Source organism: Vanessa cardui, chromosome 30, assembly GCF_905220365.1.
Source record: "Vanessa cardui chromosome 30, ilVanCard2.1, whole genome shotgun sequence".
Lineage (NCBI taxonomy): Eukaryota > Metazoa > Arthropoda > Insecta > Lepidoptera > Nymphalidae > Vanessa > Vanessa cardui.
Genome location: NC_061152.1, coordinates 943,036 through 959,843, shown reverse-complemented (window position 1 = coordinate 959,843; position 16,808 = coordinate 943,036). Strand labels below are relative to the sequence as shown.

Here is a 16,808-nt window from a genome sequence, read left to right as displayed (position 1 = left end):
TGTGTGTGAGTGTGTGTGTGTGTGTGTGTGTGTGCGGCACTCACCGACGTTCCGGCGCGGCACCTTGATGGTGAAGCTGGCGTCGGCGTCCTTCTTGCCGCGCAGCGCGGGGTCCTGCTGCGGCTCGCAGCCGCGCGCCCAGTCGCCGCACGTCTCGCGCACCGACACGATGATGCTGCCGACACACGACGACGTATGACGACCTCCGTGGTCGAGTGGTGTGTACACCGGTTTTCATGGGTACGCCACCCTGAGGTCCCGGGTTCAATTCCCGGCCGAGTCGATGTAGATTACCATTAGTTCTCTATGTTGTCTTGGGTCTGGGTGTTTGTGGTACCGTCGTTACTTCTGATTTCCATAACACAAGTGCTTCAGCTACTTACATTGGGATCAGAGTTATGTATGTGATGTTGTCTCATATTTATATTTACACACGCGCTACACTTGCAGTATCGCAGTTTGTAAACGATACAAACCCGTCCTTATCCTCCTGCAGTTATCTCAATTTTACTTGAGATCACCGCAGCGTCTCAAAAGATACCCTATGTCTATTCTTGAACTTCAAGTTTACTTCATACCAAATTACATCGAATTCGGTTCAGCGGTTTCGTCGTCAAAGACAGGGACAGACAAAGTTTCTTACACATTTATAATATTAGTATGGATTGTTTGTTTGAAAACAATATTTGTATAAGTTAATATAATACTATGGCAACACTATTATTTGTTTTGTTTTTTATATATAATCTGTATCCGTGTGTGCTGTTGTTCTAGAAGTTTCTTTATATAAATAAAACAACTCAATTTAAAACTTGCTTTTGTTCAATAATCGTACAAACAATATAAAAATTCCAGTGTTTAGACAAATTTACAGGATAACGAGTGGCTTTGTTGAAAAAAAATATCTGCCTAATACAAGCTACCCTGTACCAAATGAACCCAAAATCCTGCCCTATGAGCTGATCTGAACCAAATAAATACAAAATGTTAAAATCTATTTGCCTAACGCGCTACTCTGGGCCAAATAAACACAGAATCTTAAAATCTATCTGCCTGATGACCTACTCTGGACCAAATCATCCCCGAAACATAAAATCTATCTACCTAACGAACTACTCTGGATCAAATTGACCCAAAACCTTAAATCTATATACCTCATGAGCTGATCTGAACCAAATAAACCCAAAATCTTAAAGTCTATCTGCCCTATGAGCTACTCTGGGCCAAATAAACACAGAATCCTAAAATCTATCTGCCTGATGACCTACTCTGGACCAAATCATCCCCGAAACATAAAATCTATCTACCTAACGAACTACTCTGGATCAAATTGACCCAAAACCTTAAATCTATATACCTCATGAGCTGATCTGAACCAAATAAACCCAAAATCTTAAAATCCATCTGCCCTATGAGCTACTCTGGGCCAAATAAACACAGAATCTTAAAATCCATCTGCCCTATGAGCTACTCTGGATCAAATGAACCCAAAATGTTAAAAAATATCTGCCCTATGAGCTACTCTGGGACAAATGAACCCAAAATGTTAAAATCTATCTGCCCTATGAGCTACTCTGGATCAAATGAACCCAAAATGTTAAAATCTATGTGCCTAACGAACTACTCTGGACCAAATAAACCCAAAATCTTAAAATCTATCTGCCCTATGAGCGACTCTGGGCCAAATCAACCCAGAACCATAAAATCCATCTGCCCTATTAGCTACTCTGGGCCAAATAAACCCAAAATGTTTAAATCTATATACCTTATGAGCTGATCTGGACCAAACAAACCCAAAACCTCACCTGCGTATCAAATCCTTCTTGTTCTTGATCGCCTTCCGCAGCGGTTCCCTCAGCAGAAGCTGCACGAAATCCTGCAGCTCAGCGTATATGGACCGGCGCGCAGCATCAGCGAAGACCGTCTCCATTCTCGCCATCAGCACTTGGAGGCCTTTGATCATGGCTATCACCTCGATCATTGCGAACTTCTCTTCCGACGTGTAGTTGTACCGTGTCGCCTGGAAACCATTTACCATTCATTAAATTCCCACTGCTGGGCTAAAGGCCTCCTCTCCCTTTGAGGAGAAAGTTTGAAACATATTCCACCACGCTGTTCCAATGCGGGTTGGTGGAATACACATGTGGCAGAATTTCAATTTATTGATAGTTGAAAGGAGTTTCCATCGTTCCTTTTTTACATAAGATCAAAAAAATGCGCAAAGTTAAAATTATATGAAAAAACGATTGCCGAGGTTCGCTCGGACGCAGGAGGGAGGGGGGTGGCCTATTCTTATTTTTGTTTATAATAGGGGGGGAAGGGGTAAAAAGTAGCGGAAATAGTCTCACATTAATTAAAGGTCCCTAAGCATGATATACATATGAATGGTATAGTTTTGTATGACTCACCCTTTCGTACTCTTCCGCTTCAGCTGGACAGCGAGGGTTGGTCGCGTGGTCGGTGGGGTGGAGCAGCTTCCAGGAGCAGAGCTCCGTGAGCACGGAGCACCACGACGAGAGCAGCTGCAGGCCGCGCAGGCAGAGCTCCGTCACGTCGCGGTTCTCGGAGTCGGAGCCCGCCTCCTTGAAGGTCGTCGTCACCTGGGGGGGGGGGCGGTTAAGTTAATTTGGTCCTAACGTGCCGTAATGTATACTACAACAACAAGCCTCACAATTTCCCACTGCTGGTGTACGACACGCATGAAAGCATAAAAGCCACTAGGCATAGCGATCTCAAATCGATTAATCGAAGAATCGATTATTGGAGCAAACAAGATCGATTTTTTAAATCGATATGTAGTACTGAATCGATATGTCACCCTTGAAAATCGACATTCGTTTTTTTTTGGTATAAACCATAAAACTATTTACAATTAATTTAGTTTATCCGTATTATAAGAGTGCTGCCGGTTAAAGAATTAATTATTCAAAAACTCGCGAGATGGCTGTATGTATAGATTCCTTCGCATATGTTTCGATTTTACTAATAAGAGATCGTTAAATTATAATATGTACCTTGCTTTAAATAAAATATTACATTATAAAAGAAAACTTAAAAAAAAAGACCGATTTTTCGGAAATCGATCCTATAGACCTCGATTTTTTTGTGAATTGATTCATTAGGTCACGATTTGAATCGTTTTAAAAATCGATCTTTTTCGAAAAGAATCGCCATCCGTAAAAGCCACCTACTACGGGATTACACTCAGTAAAACAACCGTTGCAAGGCGAAGAAAAAGCCATTGTATGTAAACAGGGCGACCCTTATATACCTTCCCGCGAACACAACGCTTGCGCGATTCAGAAATGAGCTGCCGTTGCGTACCGCCTCTGACATATATGAAGATTCAGTTGACAATTTCACAAGCGCGATTCAGGATTATTCGTGACATGTTTTAGTGTCATACTATTTTATTGCATACATTTTATATTGTTATTCTTATTTTATATTATATTTTATTTTAAACTTATTTATTATTTTATTAATATTTACATAAAAATGTGAATCTTTAACAGCTGGGCTAAAGCCTCTGTTTTGAGGAACTTTGGAGCATATTCCACCACACTGCTCCAATGCGCGTTGGTGGATTCACATGTGGCAGAATTTCGTTGATTTTAGATACATGCAGGTTTCCTAACGACGTTTTCCTTCACCGGCGACCAAGGGACACAACATCTTAGTTCCCAAGGTAGGTGGCGCATTGGCGATGTGAGGTACAGTTGAAAGTATTATATATAACATCACATACTAGTGACCAGCCCTGGCTTTACACGTCTCTAACTGTCTTGTTTCTCTACTATATTATATATAATACATATAAACCATCCCCTTGGATTAATCTATCTATTAAAAGAACCGCATCAAAATCCGTTGCGTAATTTCAAAGATCTAAGCATACATAGATACAGAATGAAGCGACTTTCAAAATCTCTTGATAGATATACTGTAGAGTTTTCTTGGCTGACACCAGCTCCAAATATAACAATAACTATAACTACGTTATATAATCGTAAATCGACTTTTAAATAGTCTAATATTTTTCATTTCATTTTACTTAGGAGGACTCTAAACAATATGTTGAATACGCAATTATTTTTTTTATGGTATAGGTTGGTGGACGAGCATAAGGGCCACCTGATGGTAAGTGGTCACCATCGCCCATAGACAATGACGCTGTAAGAAATATTAACTATTCCTTACATCGTCAATGCGCCACCAACCTTGGGAACTAAGATGTTACGTCCCTTGTGCCTGTAGTTACACTGACACACCCTTCAAACCGGAACACAACAATACTGAGTACTGTTGTTTGGCGGTAGAATAACTGATGAGTGGGTGGTACCTACCCAGACGGGCTTGCACAAAGCCCTACCACCAAGTATTGCATATTTATTTGCTTTAAAATAGTGTTTTTTTGAAGTCGGTTTTTATTTCTGTTAAAATTTTTATTCACGTAGCATGTTATGGTAAAACAATTTCTATGACCAATAATCACCACATCCAAGAAATTAGGTACATTTGTCTCAAACATATAGATATTCCAACATACCTCGTTACTGTATCTCGCGAGCTCAGATATGTAGTTCTGATGTTCCTCCCTTATCTGAGGCAGATGGACCATCAGATCCGCTTGGGGGGAGGGGGGGTTCGGACTGGAAGACAGCGGCCATCTGTGAAAATATCCACCATAAATTTTAATGGGTATTTAAAAATAAGAACAGCCTGTTAAATCCCACTGCCGGACTAAGGCCTCCTCTCTCTTTGAGGAGATATTTTGAAGAGAGAAGAGAAGTCTTGAGAATGAAGAACATATTCCACCACACTATTCCAATGCGGCTTGGTGGAATACACATGTGGACCACGCTGTGCCAATGCGGATTGGTGGAATACACATGTGGCAGAATTTCTATGAAATTAGACACGTGCAGGTTTCCTCACGATGTTTTCCTTAACCGAGCATGAGATGAATTATAAACACATATTAAGCACATATATATAGTGGTGCTTGCCTGGGTTTCAACCCACAATCATCAACACATGGTTATCGCGGCTCTTTCTCCTAATATATAGGCTGTTTGACTAGTTTTTAAAATCCATTTTATATTACTTAGTAGAGGTTAAGGAACCCAGTAAAAGTTGTGTTTATTATTTCTAGTACATATTTGCCGAAAAATATTATATTAGAAATTCCATATTTAAATAGCGCGCGAAAACGCTACTTGGAAAATATGGCGCTGCAATGGGGTCGGTGACGTCACTTTGCTGTATTTTAATCTGTGGTACATATAGTAGAAAAGCAAAGTTTACAAGAAAGTGACGTCATCATAAGCCCGGCCGATCGGGAGCGTTTTGTGTCACGTGACAAACGTTTGAAAAAATGCTATTTTATTTATTGATTTTTGAATAAATTGAGTATTATTTTCAAGTTTCGTTAGTAAATAACCATTTCTAAACTCATAATATACACTGATTACAATAATTCATTATTTATTTTTCGCACTGTCAAATAGCCTATTTATGAATATTTCCCTTACTTGCTGGGATCGTAATGCTTCGATCTCTTGATGTAGTTGAACGGTGCTATCTGCATGTCACCAAACAACGGCACCACTTCCAAATTCTGTAAAAAACATTCCACAGACATTTTTAACTTTGCCGTTACGTAAATTAAAATCGATTATAAAAAATACATTGGTAGAAAAGGCGTATTATTCGATACAAGATTTTGTAGATGATAAAAAAGCGTGGAGTTAATACCTGTTGACTTCCAAGCATGATATATTAATTTAAATTATTGTATTTAACTAACATGGCTTTGTATTTTTTAAATGTTGAAAAAGAGTAACTACTGAGTTTCTTGCCATACATATACATAGATCTACTCTGTAGAATCTACTTTCCGACCCGGCGGTAGCTTCACTTAATTGTTAAATGACGATTCAAAAGAGCTTTTAAAAGCCTACTTGAATACAGTTTATTTTGATTTTTTATTTTTGAAATAACAAATCAAGCCTCAAAGCTGCGCATGCGCATCGAAACACGAGACTGAGTTCTCTATTACCTTAAATATTCTATCGATGCGATCCAAGCGTATCTTTTTCTTCTGATCCAGTCTGTTTATATTGCAGACATCTGAATCCATCAGGAACAAACCGAACCCCATTACCTAGAATGAAAATACAATCAATTTTCACATAAAACGTGCACGTGTGAGTGTGTGTGTGTGTGTGTGTGTATGTGTGAGGTTATGTTGGTATGTTTGTGTAAGTGCCTCAATGTGTGCGTGTTCTGTACATGTTTATTGATTTTTGTGTATGTGTGAGGTTTTGTGTCTGGAGTCGAGATGGCCCAGTGGTAAGAACGCGTGCATCTTAACCGATGATTGCGGGTTCAAACCCAGGCAAGCACCGCTGATTCATGTGCTTAATTTGTCTTTATAATTCATCTCGTGCTCAACGGTGAAGGAAAACATCGTGATGAAACCTGCATGTGACAAACTTCATAGAAATTCTGCCACATGTGCATTCCACCAACCCGCATTGGAACAGCGTGGTGAAATATGTTCCAAACCTTCTCCTCAAAAGGGAGAGGAGGCCTTTAGCCCAGCAGTGGGAATTTACAGGCTGTTGTTGTTGTTGTTGTTGTGAGGTTTTATTAGGATGTTTTGTGTACGTGTGTGAATATGTGCGTATTCCGTATATGTTTATTAGTAGTACATGTATGTACGGTACCAGTACCAAGACTATGATGTGTATGATAATCTTAAATTAATATTATAAATGTGAAACTAACTAACTGTCGCTCTTGCACGACTAAACCATTGAAACGAATTTGATGAAACTTGAACTCTAAGCAAGGCTACATAGGCTACTTTTTCGCCTGACACGTGACAACTAACACTAAAACACGTGCAGATCCGCGGTCTAATATTAGTACAATATAATCGAATCGCAACTAAAATATACAGTAAGTTATTGTCGACATTGTCTTGGCTTGTCCCAAAGGATTGCCAGACACCCCCCCCCCCCCCCCCCAACCTTTCTATATCGCGTACATTAGTACAGTACGACACAACTCAAATGTCGCATCGGCAAAGTTCGTAAAACCGATCACATCCGATTAAGTACGCCATCCCAAATTATCAATATCTATTTCTCACGTGAATATGATCTTTGCACAAACGCAGTAACGTGTAATATCACACGACCTAATATATTCGTCAATTCGACGCGTCGCTTCACACGCACTCGCTGTCTCGGGTCGAACTGACGCGGGAATCTATAGCGACGAATAGCGTCGAGTGGCGCGATAGGGAGCTGTTTCTATTGGTTGTGAATCTGTTTTATTGAATCTGTACTACAGTTTCCTACGCTGTTACTTACTTTGACGAGCATGTGCTTTTCCGATGGAGTGAGGTACATTTTCGTTTCGAACATGTGCACGCATATATTGACGACATCACACAGGAGATCCTCGTACCCTGGGGAACAACAAACATCATCATTAAACCTCATCCTTGGATAAAACAAAAAGTAAAGTAACAGCCTTTTGTTATACTTGGTGGTAGGGCTTTGTGCAAGCCCGTCTGGGTAGGTACCAACACTCATCAGTTATTCTACCGCCAAACAACAGTTCAGTATTGTTGTGTTCCGGTCTGAAGGGTGAGTGAGCCAGTGTAACTACAGGCATAAGGGACATAACATCTTAGCTCCCAAGGTTGTTGGCGCATTGACGACGTAAGGTAATATCTTACAGCGTCATTGTCTATGGGTGATGGTGACCACTTTCCATCAGGTGGCCCATATGCTCGTCCCCCAACCTATACAATAATAAAAAAGCCCGTAAATTTCCCACTGCTGAGATAAGCCTTTCCCATTAAGGAGAGGATTTGGAACATATTCCACCACGCTGTTCCAATGCGGGTTGGTTCAATTCACATGTGGCATTTCGATTAAATTAGACACAAGCATGTATCCTCGCGATGTTTTTGAAATTAAGCACGTATATATAGTGGTGCTTGCTTGGGTGAACTCGCAATCATCGGTTAAAATGCACGAGTTCTAACCACTGGGCCATCTCAGCTGAGATTATCAAAAAGTTACCATTAAACTTATACAATGGTTAGAACGGTTCTTCAACCAATAATAACAGGTTCAAACCCAGTCATTATCAATTCCAGACAAAAATACATGTGCTTTTTTGTGTGAAAGACAACATTGTGAGGAAATCCATAATGATACTTATTTCAATAAAATTCTACCTAAACTGTTAAACATTTCGCAAGAAAAGGCAACAAAAATAATAAAAATAAAAGGTAAAAATACAAAAAGAAATAATAATGTCCTATTATTTCTTTTTGTATTTTTACCTAATCTATATGAAGCCGGGAGGGGGCACTGGTATATATACTCTGCAAAGTCAATAAGTCCTTCTTGGGGCAAGGTATCTGTTACTATAATAAAATTCCGCAGACATTTTCAACTTTGCCGTTTCGTAAATTCAAATCGTTTATACAAATACATTGGTAGAAAAAGCATATTATTCGATACAAGATTTTGTAGATGATAAAAAAGCGTGGAGTTAATACCTGTTGACTTCCATGCAGGATACATTAATCTAAATAACTGTATTTAACTAACATGACTTTGTATTTTTAAATGTTAAAAAAGAGTAACTACTGAGTTTCTTGCCGGTTCTTCTCGGTAGAATCTACTTTCCGAACCGGTGGTAGCTTCACTTAATTGTTAAATGACGATTCAAAAGCGCTTGTAAAAGCCTACTTGAATAAAGTTCATTTTGATTTTGATATATATTTCTCGTTACTCCTCATACCAATGGATTGGACATACCGTTTATCTTTTCCAGCGCATCCTTCACGGTGTCCCTGATTTTGTTCTGTGTAGCGAGGAACATGGATAAGTTCTGCGACTCCTGGAGACTCTGACTGTCAGACATCACCTTGAGGAACTGGGCAGCGCTGAGGATAAAGAAAAAGACAAAAATTACCAAACCAATATACATATCACCGTAAGATTACAAAATTCGTTAGATTATAATCTGTCGCGTCATATTATTTGCCGACCTCAATGGTCGAGTCAATGGTGCGTACACCGGTTTCCATGGGTACGCCACTCCGAGGTCCCGGGTTCGTCCGGCCGAGTCGATGTAGATTACCATTAGTTATCTATGTTGTCTTGGGTCTGGGTGTTTGTGACGTCGTTACTTCTGATCTTCCACAACACAAGTGCGTTAGCTACTCACATTGGGATCAGAGTAATGTATGTGATGTTGTCTCATATATATATATAATGAGGAGTCTCACCGTCTGTACGTAGAATAGTCGTTCTTGACGGAGCTTTTCATGTTCTTCAGTTCGTCGAGAACAGCGAACATGTTCACAAACTTTCCCAAAGTCAGCAGGTAGGCCTCCGACACGAAGTCCCGGCGCTTCTCAGCGTGACAGAGGCGACGCACTTCGCCGCAGAAGCGCTCGATCGCTTTACGCTGTAATAAGTGGTGTTACTTTGTAAAATCCATACATATAATAAAATTGAAGTGTCTGTTGTCATGTAATAAAATGCATGTGTATGTATACACGGTACATATACCAGAATAAACATTGTTTAGAGGGTATTAATAATAAAACATAATAATTAAACATAGCACATACTTTTTCCTTTGCCTATGACTAAAAATTTCAATGATTTGACTCAAAACAAAACTATACAGATGTTAAAAATATTCAAATTTAGAATTTCTTGATTTTCAATCAACATAATATGTTATAATTATTATTATCTTAATCTATATATACATTTTTGTGCACCAGTCACATGAAAACTTTTCAAACATTCATAATTTAAAGGCTAGGAAAGCATGATGTCGAAATTATATCATAAATTAATCTAAACATATAATAAAATTGGTGTCTGCTTGTGGTACATACACGGTACATATACCAAAATAACATTTTTAACAATTTTTATCTGTCTATTTGTTCCGGCTAATCTCTCGAATACCAGAACCGATTTTGTCGGGACTTTCACTGGCAGATAACTGATATAATAAGAAGTAACTTATGCTACAATAATATTTTTTATTTTTGTTAAATTCAAACGCATAGCGTCGCGGGGGCAGCTAGTCTTCAATATTATCGTCTTATGGGATCTTGGGAACTACGATGTTATAAACCTCCTCAAAGGAAGAGGAGGCCTTAGCCCAACAGTGGGAAATTTACAGGCTGTTGTTGTGTCAAAACCCGTGGTCCGAGAAAACCTACTAACAAAATCCCAGGAATTCCCGGGACACACAACCTCACACTCTTATCAACTAACGCACACTCAATCATAGTCCAGACAACACAACAACCAATATGGCGGCGTAATGGCAGCGATGTTGTGCACTCAGTAGTTATGTAGTAGAGCAAGTAATTATTCATTAACAAATGATTACATATATATACATAACAATTTCGACAATCTTATCTTATCTTGAGGAAAATTCACCAAGGAAACTGCTTTTGATAGACTTTTACCATAAGGTTGTCTGGTAGAAATCGCTACCTAGCGATAAGACCGCCTTATAGTTTTACTTTTATTTTGTATATATTTCATTTTTATTGTTAAATTACTGTGTTACTTTGGTGTACAATAAAGTATATTATTATTTTTAAACTTAATACCTGGAAATACATAAACTGCAGCAGTTTATCCACTTCCGGAGCTAAAACCTGCACAGTTCGCTCGTATATGTGCACTCTGTCGGGCTGCTCGTTGGATCTCGGCTGTGGTATGGCACGGCTGCAGCATCTCCAAGTGTATAACATAACAGCATGGTCATTGCCTTCTTCCAACAACTCATTCTAAAAGGAATAAATATTTTTTATCATTAACTAGCAATACTGATACTAGATATACTACAGAATTTGTTTATTTACGACATCACATTACAATCTTCTAATTAACAGTTTCTTTACTATATTGACCATGTATTATATACAAAAACTTTCCTCTTGAATCACTCTATATATTAAAGAAACTCGCATCAAAATCTGTTATGTAGTTTTAAAGATTTAAGTACACATAGGGATATAGGACAGAGAAAGCGACTTTGTTTTATTCTATGAAGTGATTATTAAGTTTTGGTCTCTCCTTAAAAGTACCAACTAAGTCAGGTTAACTTGAGAATTGAGATGGCCCAGTGGTTAGAACATGTGCATCTTAACCGATGATTGCGGGTTCAAACCCAGGCAAGCACCGCTGTTTTATGCGCTTAATTTGTCTTTATAATTCATCTTGTGCTCAGCGGTGAAGGAAAACATCGTGAGGAAACCTGCATGTGAAAAATTTCATAGAAATTCTGTCACATGTGTATTTCACCAACCCGCATTGGAACAGCGTGGTGGAATATGTTCCAAACCTTTTCTTCATAGGGAGAGGAGGTCTTCAGCCCAGCAGTGGGAATTTACAGGCTGTTGTTGTTGTTGTTGTTAACTTAAGTACATAATAATAACGTCAATGTAAATGACATACTAAGTTAGCATGTACGGTGGCCTCTTCGATGTATTTCGCAATGCCGGTGACAAATCCATTTCTATCCTCAAAGTTTGTATCAAAATTAGCTTGATACAGTATTGAGCAGGGAGCTGCTTCGATGCATGGTTGTTCATCTGAAATCAATGTAATTACTCGTTGTATTTCAAACTAGTTATCTCCAGTGGCTTTGCTCGCGTTTTAGGATGATTGTCATGTATTAGGCAAAATAAAGTAGTCTACGTCCTTTCTTGGAGTTAGGTTCAATATCTTGGCTGTTAAAGGGCGACAGACAGACTGACTGAGTTATTTTCACATTTATATTCTTAATAATAATATAGATGAATATATATCAGACTACAATCAAAGTGAGGAACTGTAAATTATAATCTATATGAACAGATTATTATCTGTAATATATATAGCTGTGTGTTACAGCCAGTATACAAATGTAGTTTAGTTAGAAATGAACAACATTTGTTGAGCGTACCCTTGCTAGTAGATTAGTTAAGACCAGAATACAGGATTTTGAGACTCTAACTACTTTCATTGATAGTACATAATCGTTAACGATTATTAATAGTTATAAGAGACATGTTTCACACGCGCAAGTTATTATATTTGTAAAACTTAACTCCCTTTTACGTATACAAACGTCGAAATATGTAATACAATGTAATTATCAAGAGGATGTAGGTATTGGTCCAACGAGTATTATTTCGTAATTCATACATACCCGGTAATGTTAATTCATCCAACACATCCACATTGCTTAATGCATCGGACAGGGACACTTTTTCACTCACAGACATGATTATTTCAAGTAAAAATACACAAATAAACTAATCAAACTACTCTCGTCTTGATTATGTTGAGTTGACTTCACAAATTATGAATCATGATTGACCGTTCATTGTAATAGCTAAAGTAAAGCTTAAATAACTATATTTGATAATTAAAAATTATGTCAATTAACAATAGTTATAAAAATCTTTAATATAAAATGTTATCGAAATATCATAAAATTTACAAAATCGCTAAGGGATAGTGTAGTGACAGATAATGATAAACACGAAATAGTGTTGTTCTTGTATTGAACAGTTTACACATTGATGCATTCATAATTACTCGATGTCAGGTAGATTGGTATACACATAAGTCTTAATTATATAACTAATAAAACTGAATGTGTTGTAAAAGTTCAATATTTTTTATGATAAATTATTCTTACGTATAAATATAACGAGCACTATTTTCTTATTATGGATTGAAATACCGGTAAAATCGATTTGATCTTTTGAATTATATTCAAATTCACTCGATTATTTCATCGATGTTTATCGGCGACGCCCTTTAACGTTCAGAAAGAGACTGCCACTTATTCGTTATTTAGACCAGGAAAATACTGACATATAATTTTTAAAAGTAAATTAATACCCTGTTTTATCTTTTCAAATGTGTTTATTTTTATTCGTATTAAAACCATAATTCAATTGTGTTTCTTATTTATTTATGTAAAATATTTAAATTTTTTATATGTTTATTATTTTAATTTTAAGAAAAGTAGATTCTTCACATATCACATCACATCATCAGCCCGTTTTTGTCCACTGATGGACATAGGCCTCTCCAAGAGCACGCCACTGTGGTCTTTCTCGGGCTACTCGCATACGCGGTCGAGCGAGACGCGGTCTCCACTCTTCACTCTTAGAACACGTTTTGCCCAACGATTGTCGGTTCTACGACAAATATGACCAGCCCACTGCCACTTCAGCTTACTAATCCGGTGGGCTATGTCGATGACTTTGGTTCTTTGAAGAATCACATTATTTCTGATGCGATCCCTCAGAGAAACGCCGAACATAGCAGCAGCCTTATCGTGAGTATTCACATTTCGGCTCCGTATGTCATGACGGGTAGGACGCACTGTTTAAAGACTTTCGTTTTAAGGCACTGCGGGATTGACCATGTAAAGATCCGACGTAACTTCCCAAACGCTGCCCAACCCAGCTGAATTCTTCTATTCACCTCGTCCTCAAGGTTGTTTCTACTTAATCGCAAAGTCTGCCCGAGGTGAACTATTTTTGAACAACTTCGAGGACGGTGCCGTGTATCGCAGTCGGTTCCAGTAGAACATGTTCATTGAACATGACCTTGGTTTTGCCCAAGTTCATCCGTAGGCCGATACGCATAGAAGAATCAGCCAGCTCGTTCAGCATTTGTTGTAGGTCCTGCAGCGTTTCTGCCACGATGACGATGTCATCAGTCAGTAGGACCCCATGGATTTGGAAGCAGGAATCATAGGGGGCAAATGCTAGTCAACTTCCTCGAACGGGAGGGGCTCTTCTTGATGAACTCCTTCTTCAAGAAGCAGCCGCAAAGGAAGTGGACGTGGCAAAGCCCCGAGACTATGACAAAAAATGAGATCGACTTCATAATGACGGACAAGAGGCACATATTCAGAGACGTCTCAGTGATTAACAGGTTCGATACCGGTAGTGATCACCGACTTCTCCGAGGCTCTTTGAATATCAATTAACACGCCGAGCGCGTCCATCTGATAAAGTCCACGCTCCGCCCAAAGCTGCTCCAAACCATTGTTGGATCTGAAACATTTCAGTCAATCCGAGAGTAGATTCTTACCAGAAGAAAATTTTATAATTATTTAGCATATCGACCACTCACTTTCACACAGATCCAATTTATTAAAAACAATCGCTATTTCAAGAGTGAGTGACTTTTTATGTTGTAGTGGGCGAACGAGCAGGAGGCTCACCTGAAGGAAAGTGATTACCACCGCCCATGGATATCTGTAACACCGGGGGGTTTACAGATGCGTTACCGGCCTTTAATGAGGCCTTTTCTTGAAGTTTCCAAATCGTATCGGTTCGGAAAAACTACCGGCGAATATCGATGTCTTGGAAATCGCGCTGTTGTGTATTTTCGGACATCAAGGTGGTGGAGGTGAAATTTCGAATTTTGACGATATATTCGAAGACTCCCCGTAAAAAATTCGGTAGACAATGCAGAGTGATCCTACAACCCTACGCAAAGGGATCAGATCAAAGCTCTGCGGTGGATACAGTCAAATGGAAATAGCTACTTTCCTCAACAAACTTTTCCTTCGACTAAAAAATGAATTACAAATAAAAAAGTCATCCATTTGAATTTAACCTCCAAGACTTTGTATTTCAACAGTCATTTGATTAATTTTCTGTTATCTTATAATATTAAGTTATTAGGTCTTATTTAACCATTAATTCAGTATGGTTTTCTCTGACATACAGTCTTCTTTAGAATTGCGTACTGTCAAATATTATACATAACGACTAATCGAAGATAATAAGATTTAAAATAAATATTCTTGCTACTTTTTACAAAATACATACATCCTACCTGGGTACGTTTTCGTATAACAGCTATTTTTAAATTGGTCTATTAAAAAAATTAAGCTCTTGTCAATAATGCATGATTTGAAAGGTAAAAAACGTGGATTTAGTATTTCTTGATTACTAGCCAGGATTTATAAAAATTTAATTATATTTTATTCAAATTCATCACGATAATGTCCATACCTAAATAGAACCCTGAATATTTAAGAAGAACTTCTGTTATTATCCTTCAACACGTATTTGTTTTTGCTAACGTCGTAACGACGAAATATAATGAAGAAAAGTGGTCCCAACAGCGAACCATTTGGGACACTCGTAGTGATGATAATGGGACGGGATAAGTGTACTTATTTATACGGCAAAATAGATGCTCTCCTGATGGTATGTGACTACCAACGCACTTGGTGCGTTGCTGGTTTGCCTGTGATCACTACTAACTGTGACCTTCTAAGTAAGTAAGATGAATCTGTCTTTAAGTTCGTGCGCTATTATACGTGTGCTATTTGTGACAAAGTATTTTGTGGTTCACCTTGCTGCAGGCTTTGGAATAATCTATGTATTTTGTACCTAACGCTTTCTAGCAGACGTACTAAAAATAAATTGTTTACATTCGAAATAATTAATTATATTTAACTAGGTGAATATTAATTATATCGTACTGTCACGAAGTTTTAATGTGATAAGAGATTCTGTAATTATTTTATGACAAATAAAAAAGAAACAACAAAATCCAGTTATGAAAAAATGATACTTTTTGTAATCTAACATTCATATTTTTATATTGGACAACATCACATACATTACTCTGATCCCAATGTGAGTAGCTAAAGCACTTGTGTTTTGTAAAATTAGAAGTAATGGCGGCATCGCAAACACGCAGACCCAAGACAACATAGAAAACTAATGAACTTTTTTAGAACATTTTTTTTTAATTTGCTCTATAATTTTTTTCATTCCATGAATGGAATTTCATTCATTTCATCAATTTCCAAAGGTTCATCAATTCTCATCATAAACAAGCCAAAACATCGTGTTTACCTTACTTTTATGATCCCTAATTTTCTAGTAACATATGTTAGAAATATACAAGGTGTCTCAAAAGAAATTTTATATTTATTTAACTTACTGCGTGAGCGCAACGTATCCGAGGGGCGCGTGGGTTATGTCAATCGGTAGCCTGGCTCTTGGGAATTGAAACGCTATGGAGCGTTTCTCGGGAGCAGACCGCGCGTTGTGCGTGCGAGAGTTTTACAAAAACGGTAATTCGGGGACTGTAGCGCGTAGAAAATTCTGCAGTATTCGAGGTTTTCGCCACTTAAATGATGCGCCAAACATTCCTCTCATTCGACATTGGGTTAAAAAGTTTGAAGAGACCGGTACAACGCTAGATAAATAAAAATCCGGGTGATCTAGGTCATCAAGAACGGTAGAAAACGTGGAGAATGTTAATCAGTCTGTTCGTGACGACCCGAACCTTCCAATTCGGAAGCGCGCAAGTGCTTTAAATGTGCATAGATCATTATTACATCGCATCATGCACAAAGACCTAAAGCTGCACCCCTACAAAATTCAATTGGTGCAAGAATTAAAGCCCGAAGATGCCAGTCAGAGGCTTCATTTCGTAAATCAGATGATTGAGCGATTTTAAACGTTTACCAACATTTTGTTTTCGGATGAAGCTCATTTTCATCTTAATGGCCACGTAAATAAGCAGAACTGCCGCTACTGGAGAGCAACGAATCCAAAACGCAAACATAAGAAACCCCTACATTCGCCTAAAGTGACCGTATGGGCTGCGATGTCGGCGCGAGGAATTATCGGCCCTTACTTTTTTGAAGACGAAAGGGGGCGTGCAGTTACAGTGAATTCAGAGCGTTATGTGGAG

General features: G+C 38.3%; 1 protein-coding gene across 1 annotated transcript in view; it reads right to left on the bottom strand.

The window, feature by feature from the left end:
* The window catches only part of LOC124542195 (cytoplasmic FMR1-interacting protein), a 33,791-nt gene extending 21,195 nt beyond the window's left edge, over positions 1-12,596 (bottom strand). The window contains exons 1-12 of the mRNA XM_047120140.1: positions 12,268-12,596; positions 11,532-11,668; positions 10,682-10,861; positions 9,323-9,504; positions 8,850-8,977; positions 7,383-7,480; positions 6,062-6,166; positions 5,535-5,620; positions 4,550-4,670; positions 2,409-2,600; positions 1,806-2,020; positions 45-175 (exon numbers count right to left, since the gene is read on the bottom strand). Of these exons, the coding sequence (XP_046976096.1) occupies positions 45-175; positions 1,806-2,020; positions 2,409-2,600; positions 4,550-4,670; positions 5,535-5,620; positions 6,062-6,166; positions 7,383-7,480; positions 8,850-8,977; positions 9,323-9,504; positions 10,682-10,861; positions 11,532-11,668; positions 12,268-12,343 (1,651 nt within the window). The 5' untranslated portion in view covers positions 12,344-12,596. The remainder of the gene's footprint in view (positions 1-44; positions 176-1,805; positions 2,021-2,408; positions 2,601-4,549; positions 4,671-5,534; positions 5,621-6,061; positions 6,167-7,382; positions 7,481-8,849; positions 8,978-9,322; positions 9,505-10,681; positions 10,862-11,531; positions 11,669-12,267) is intronic.
* Positions 12,597-16,808: the final 4,212 nt, after the last annotated feature.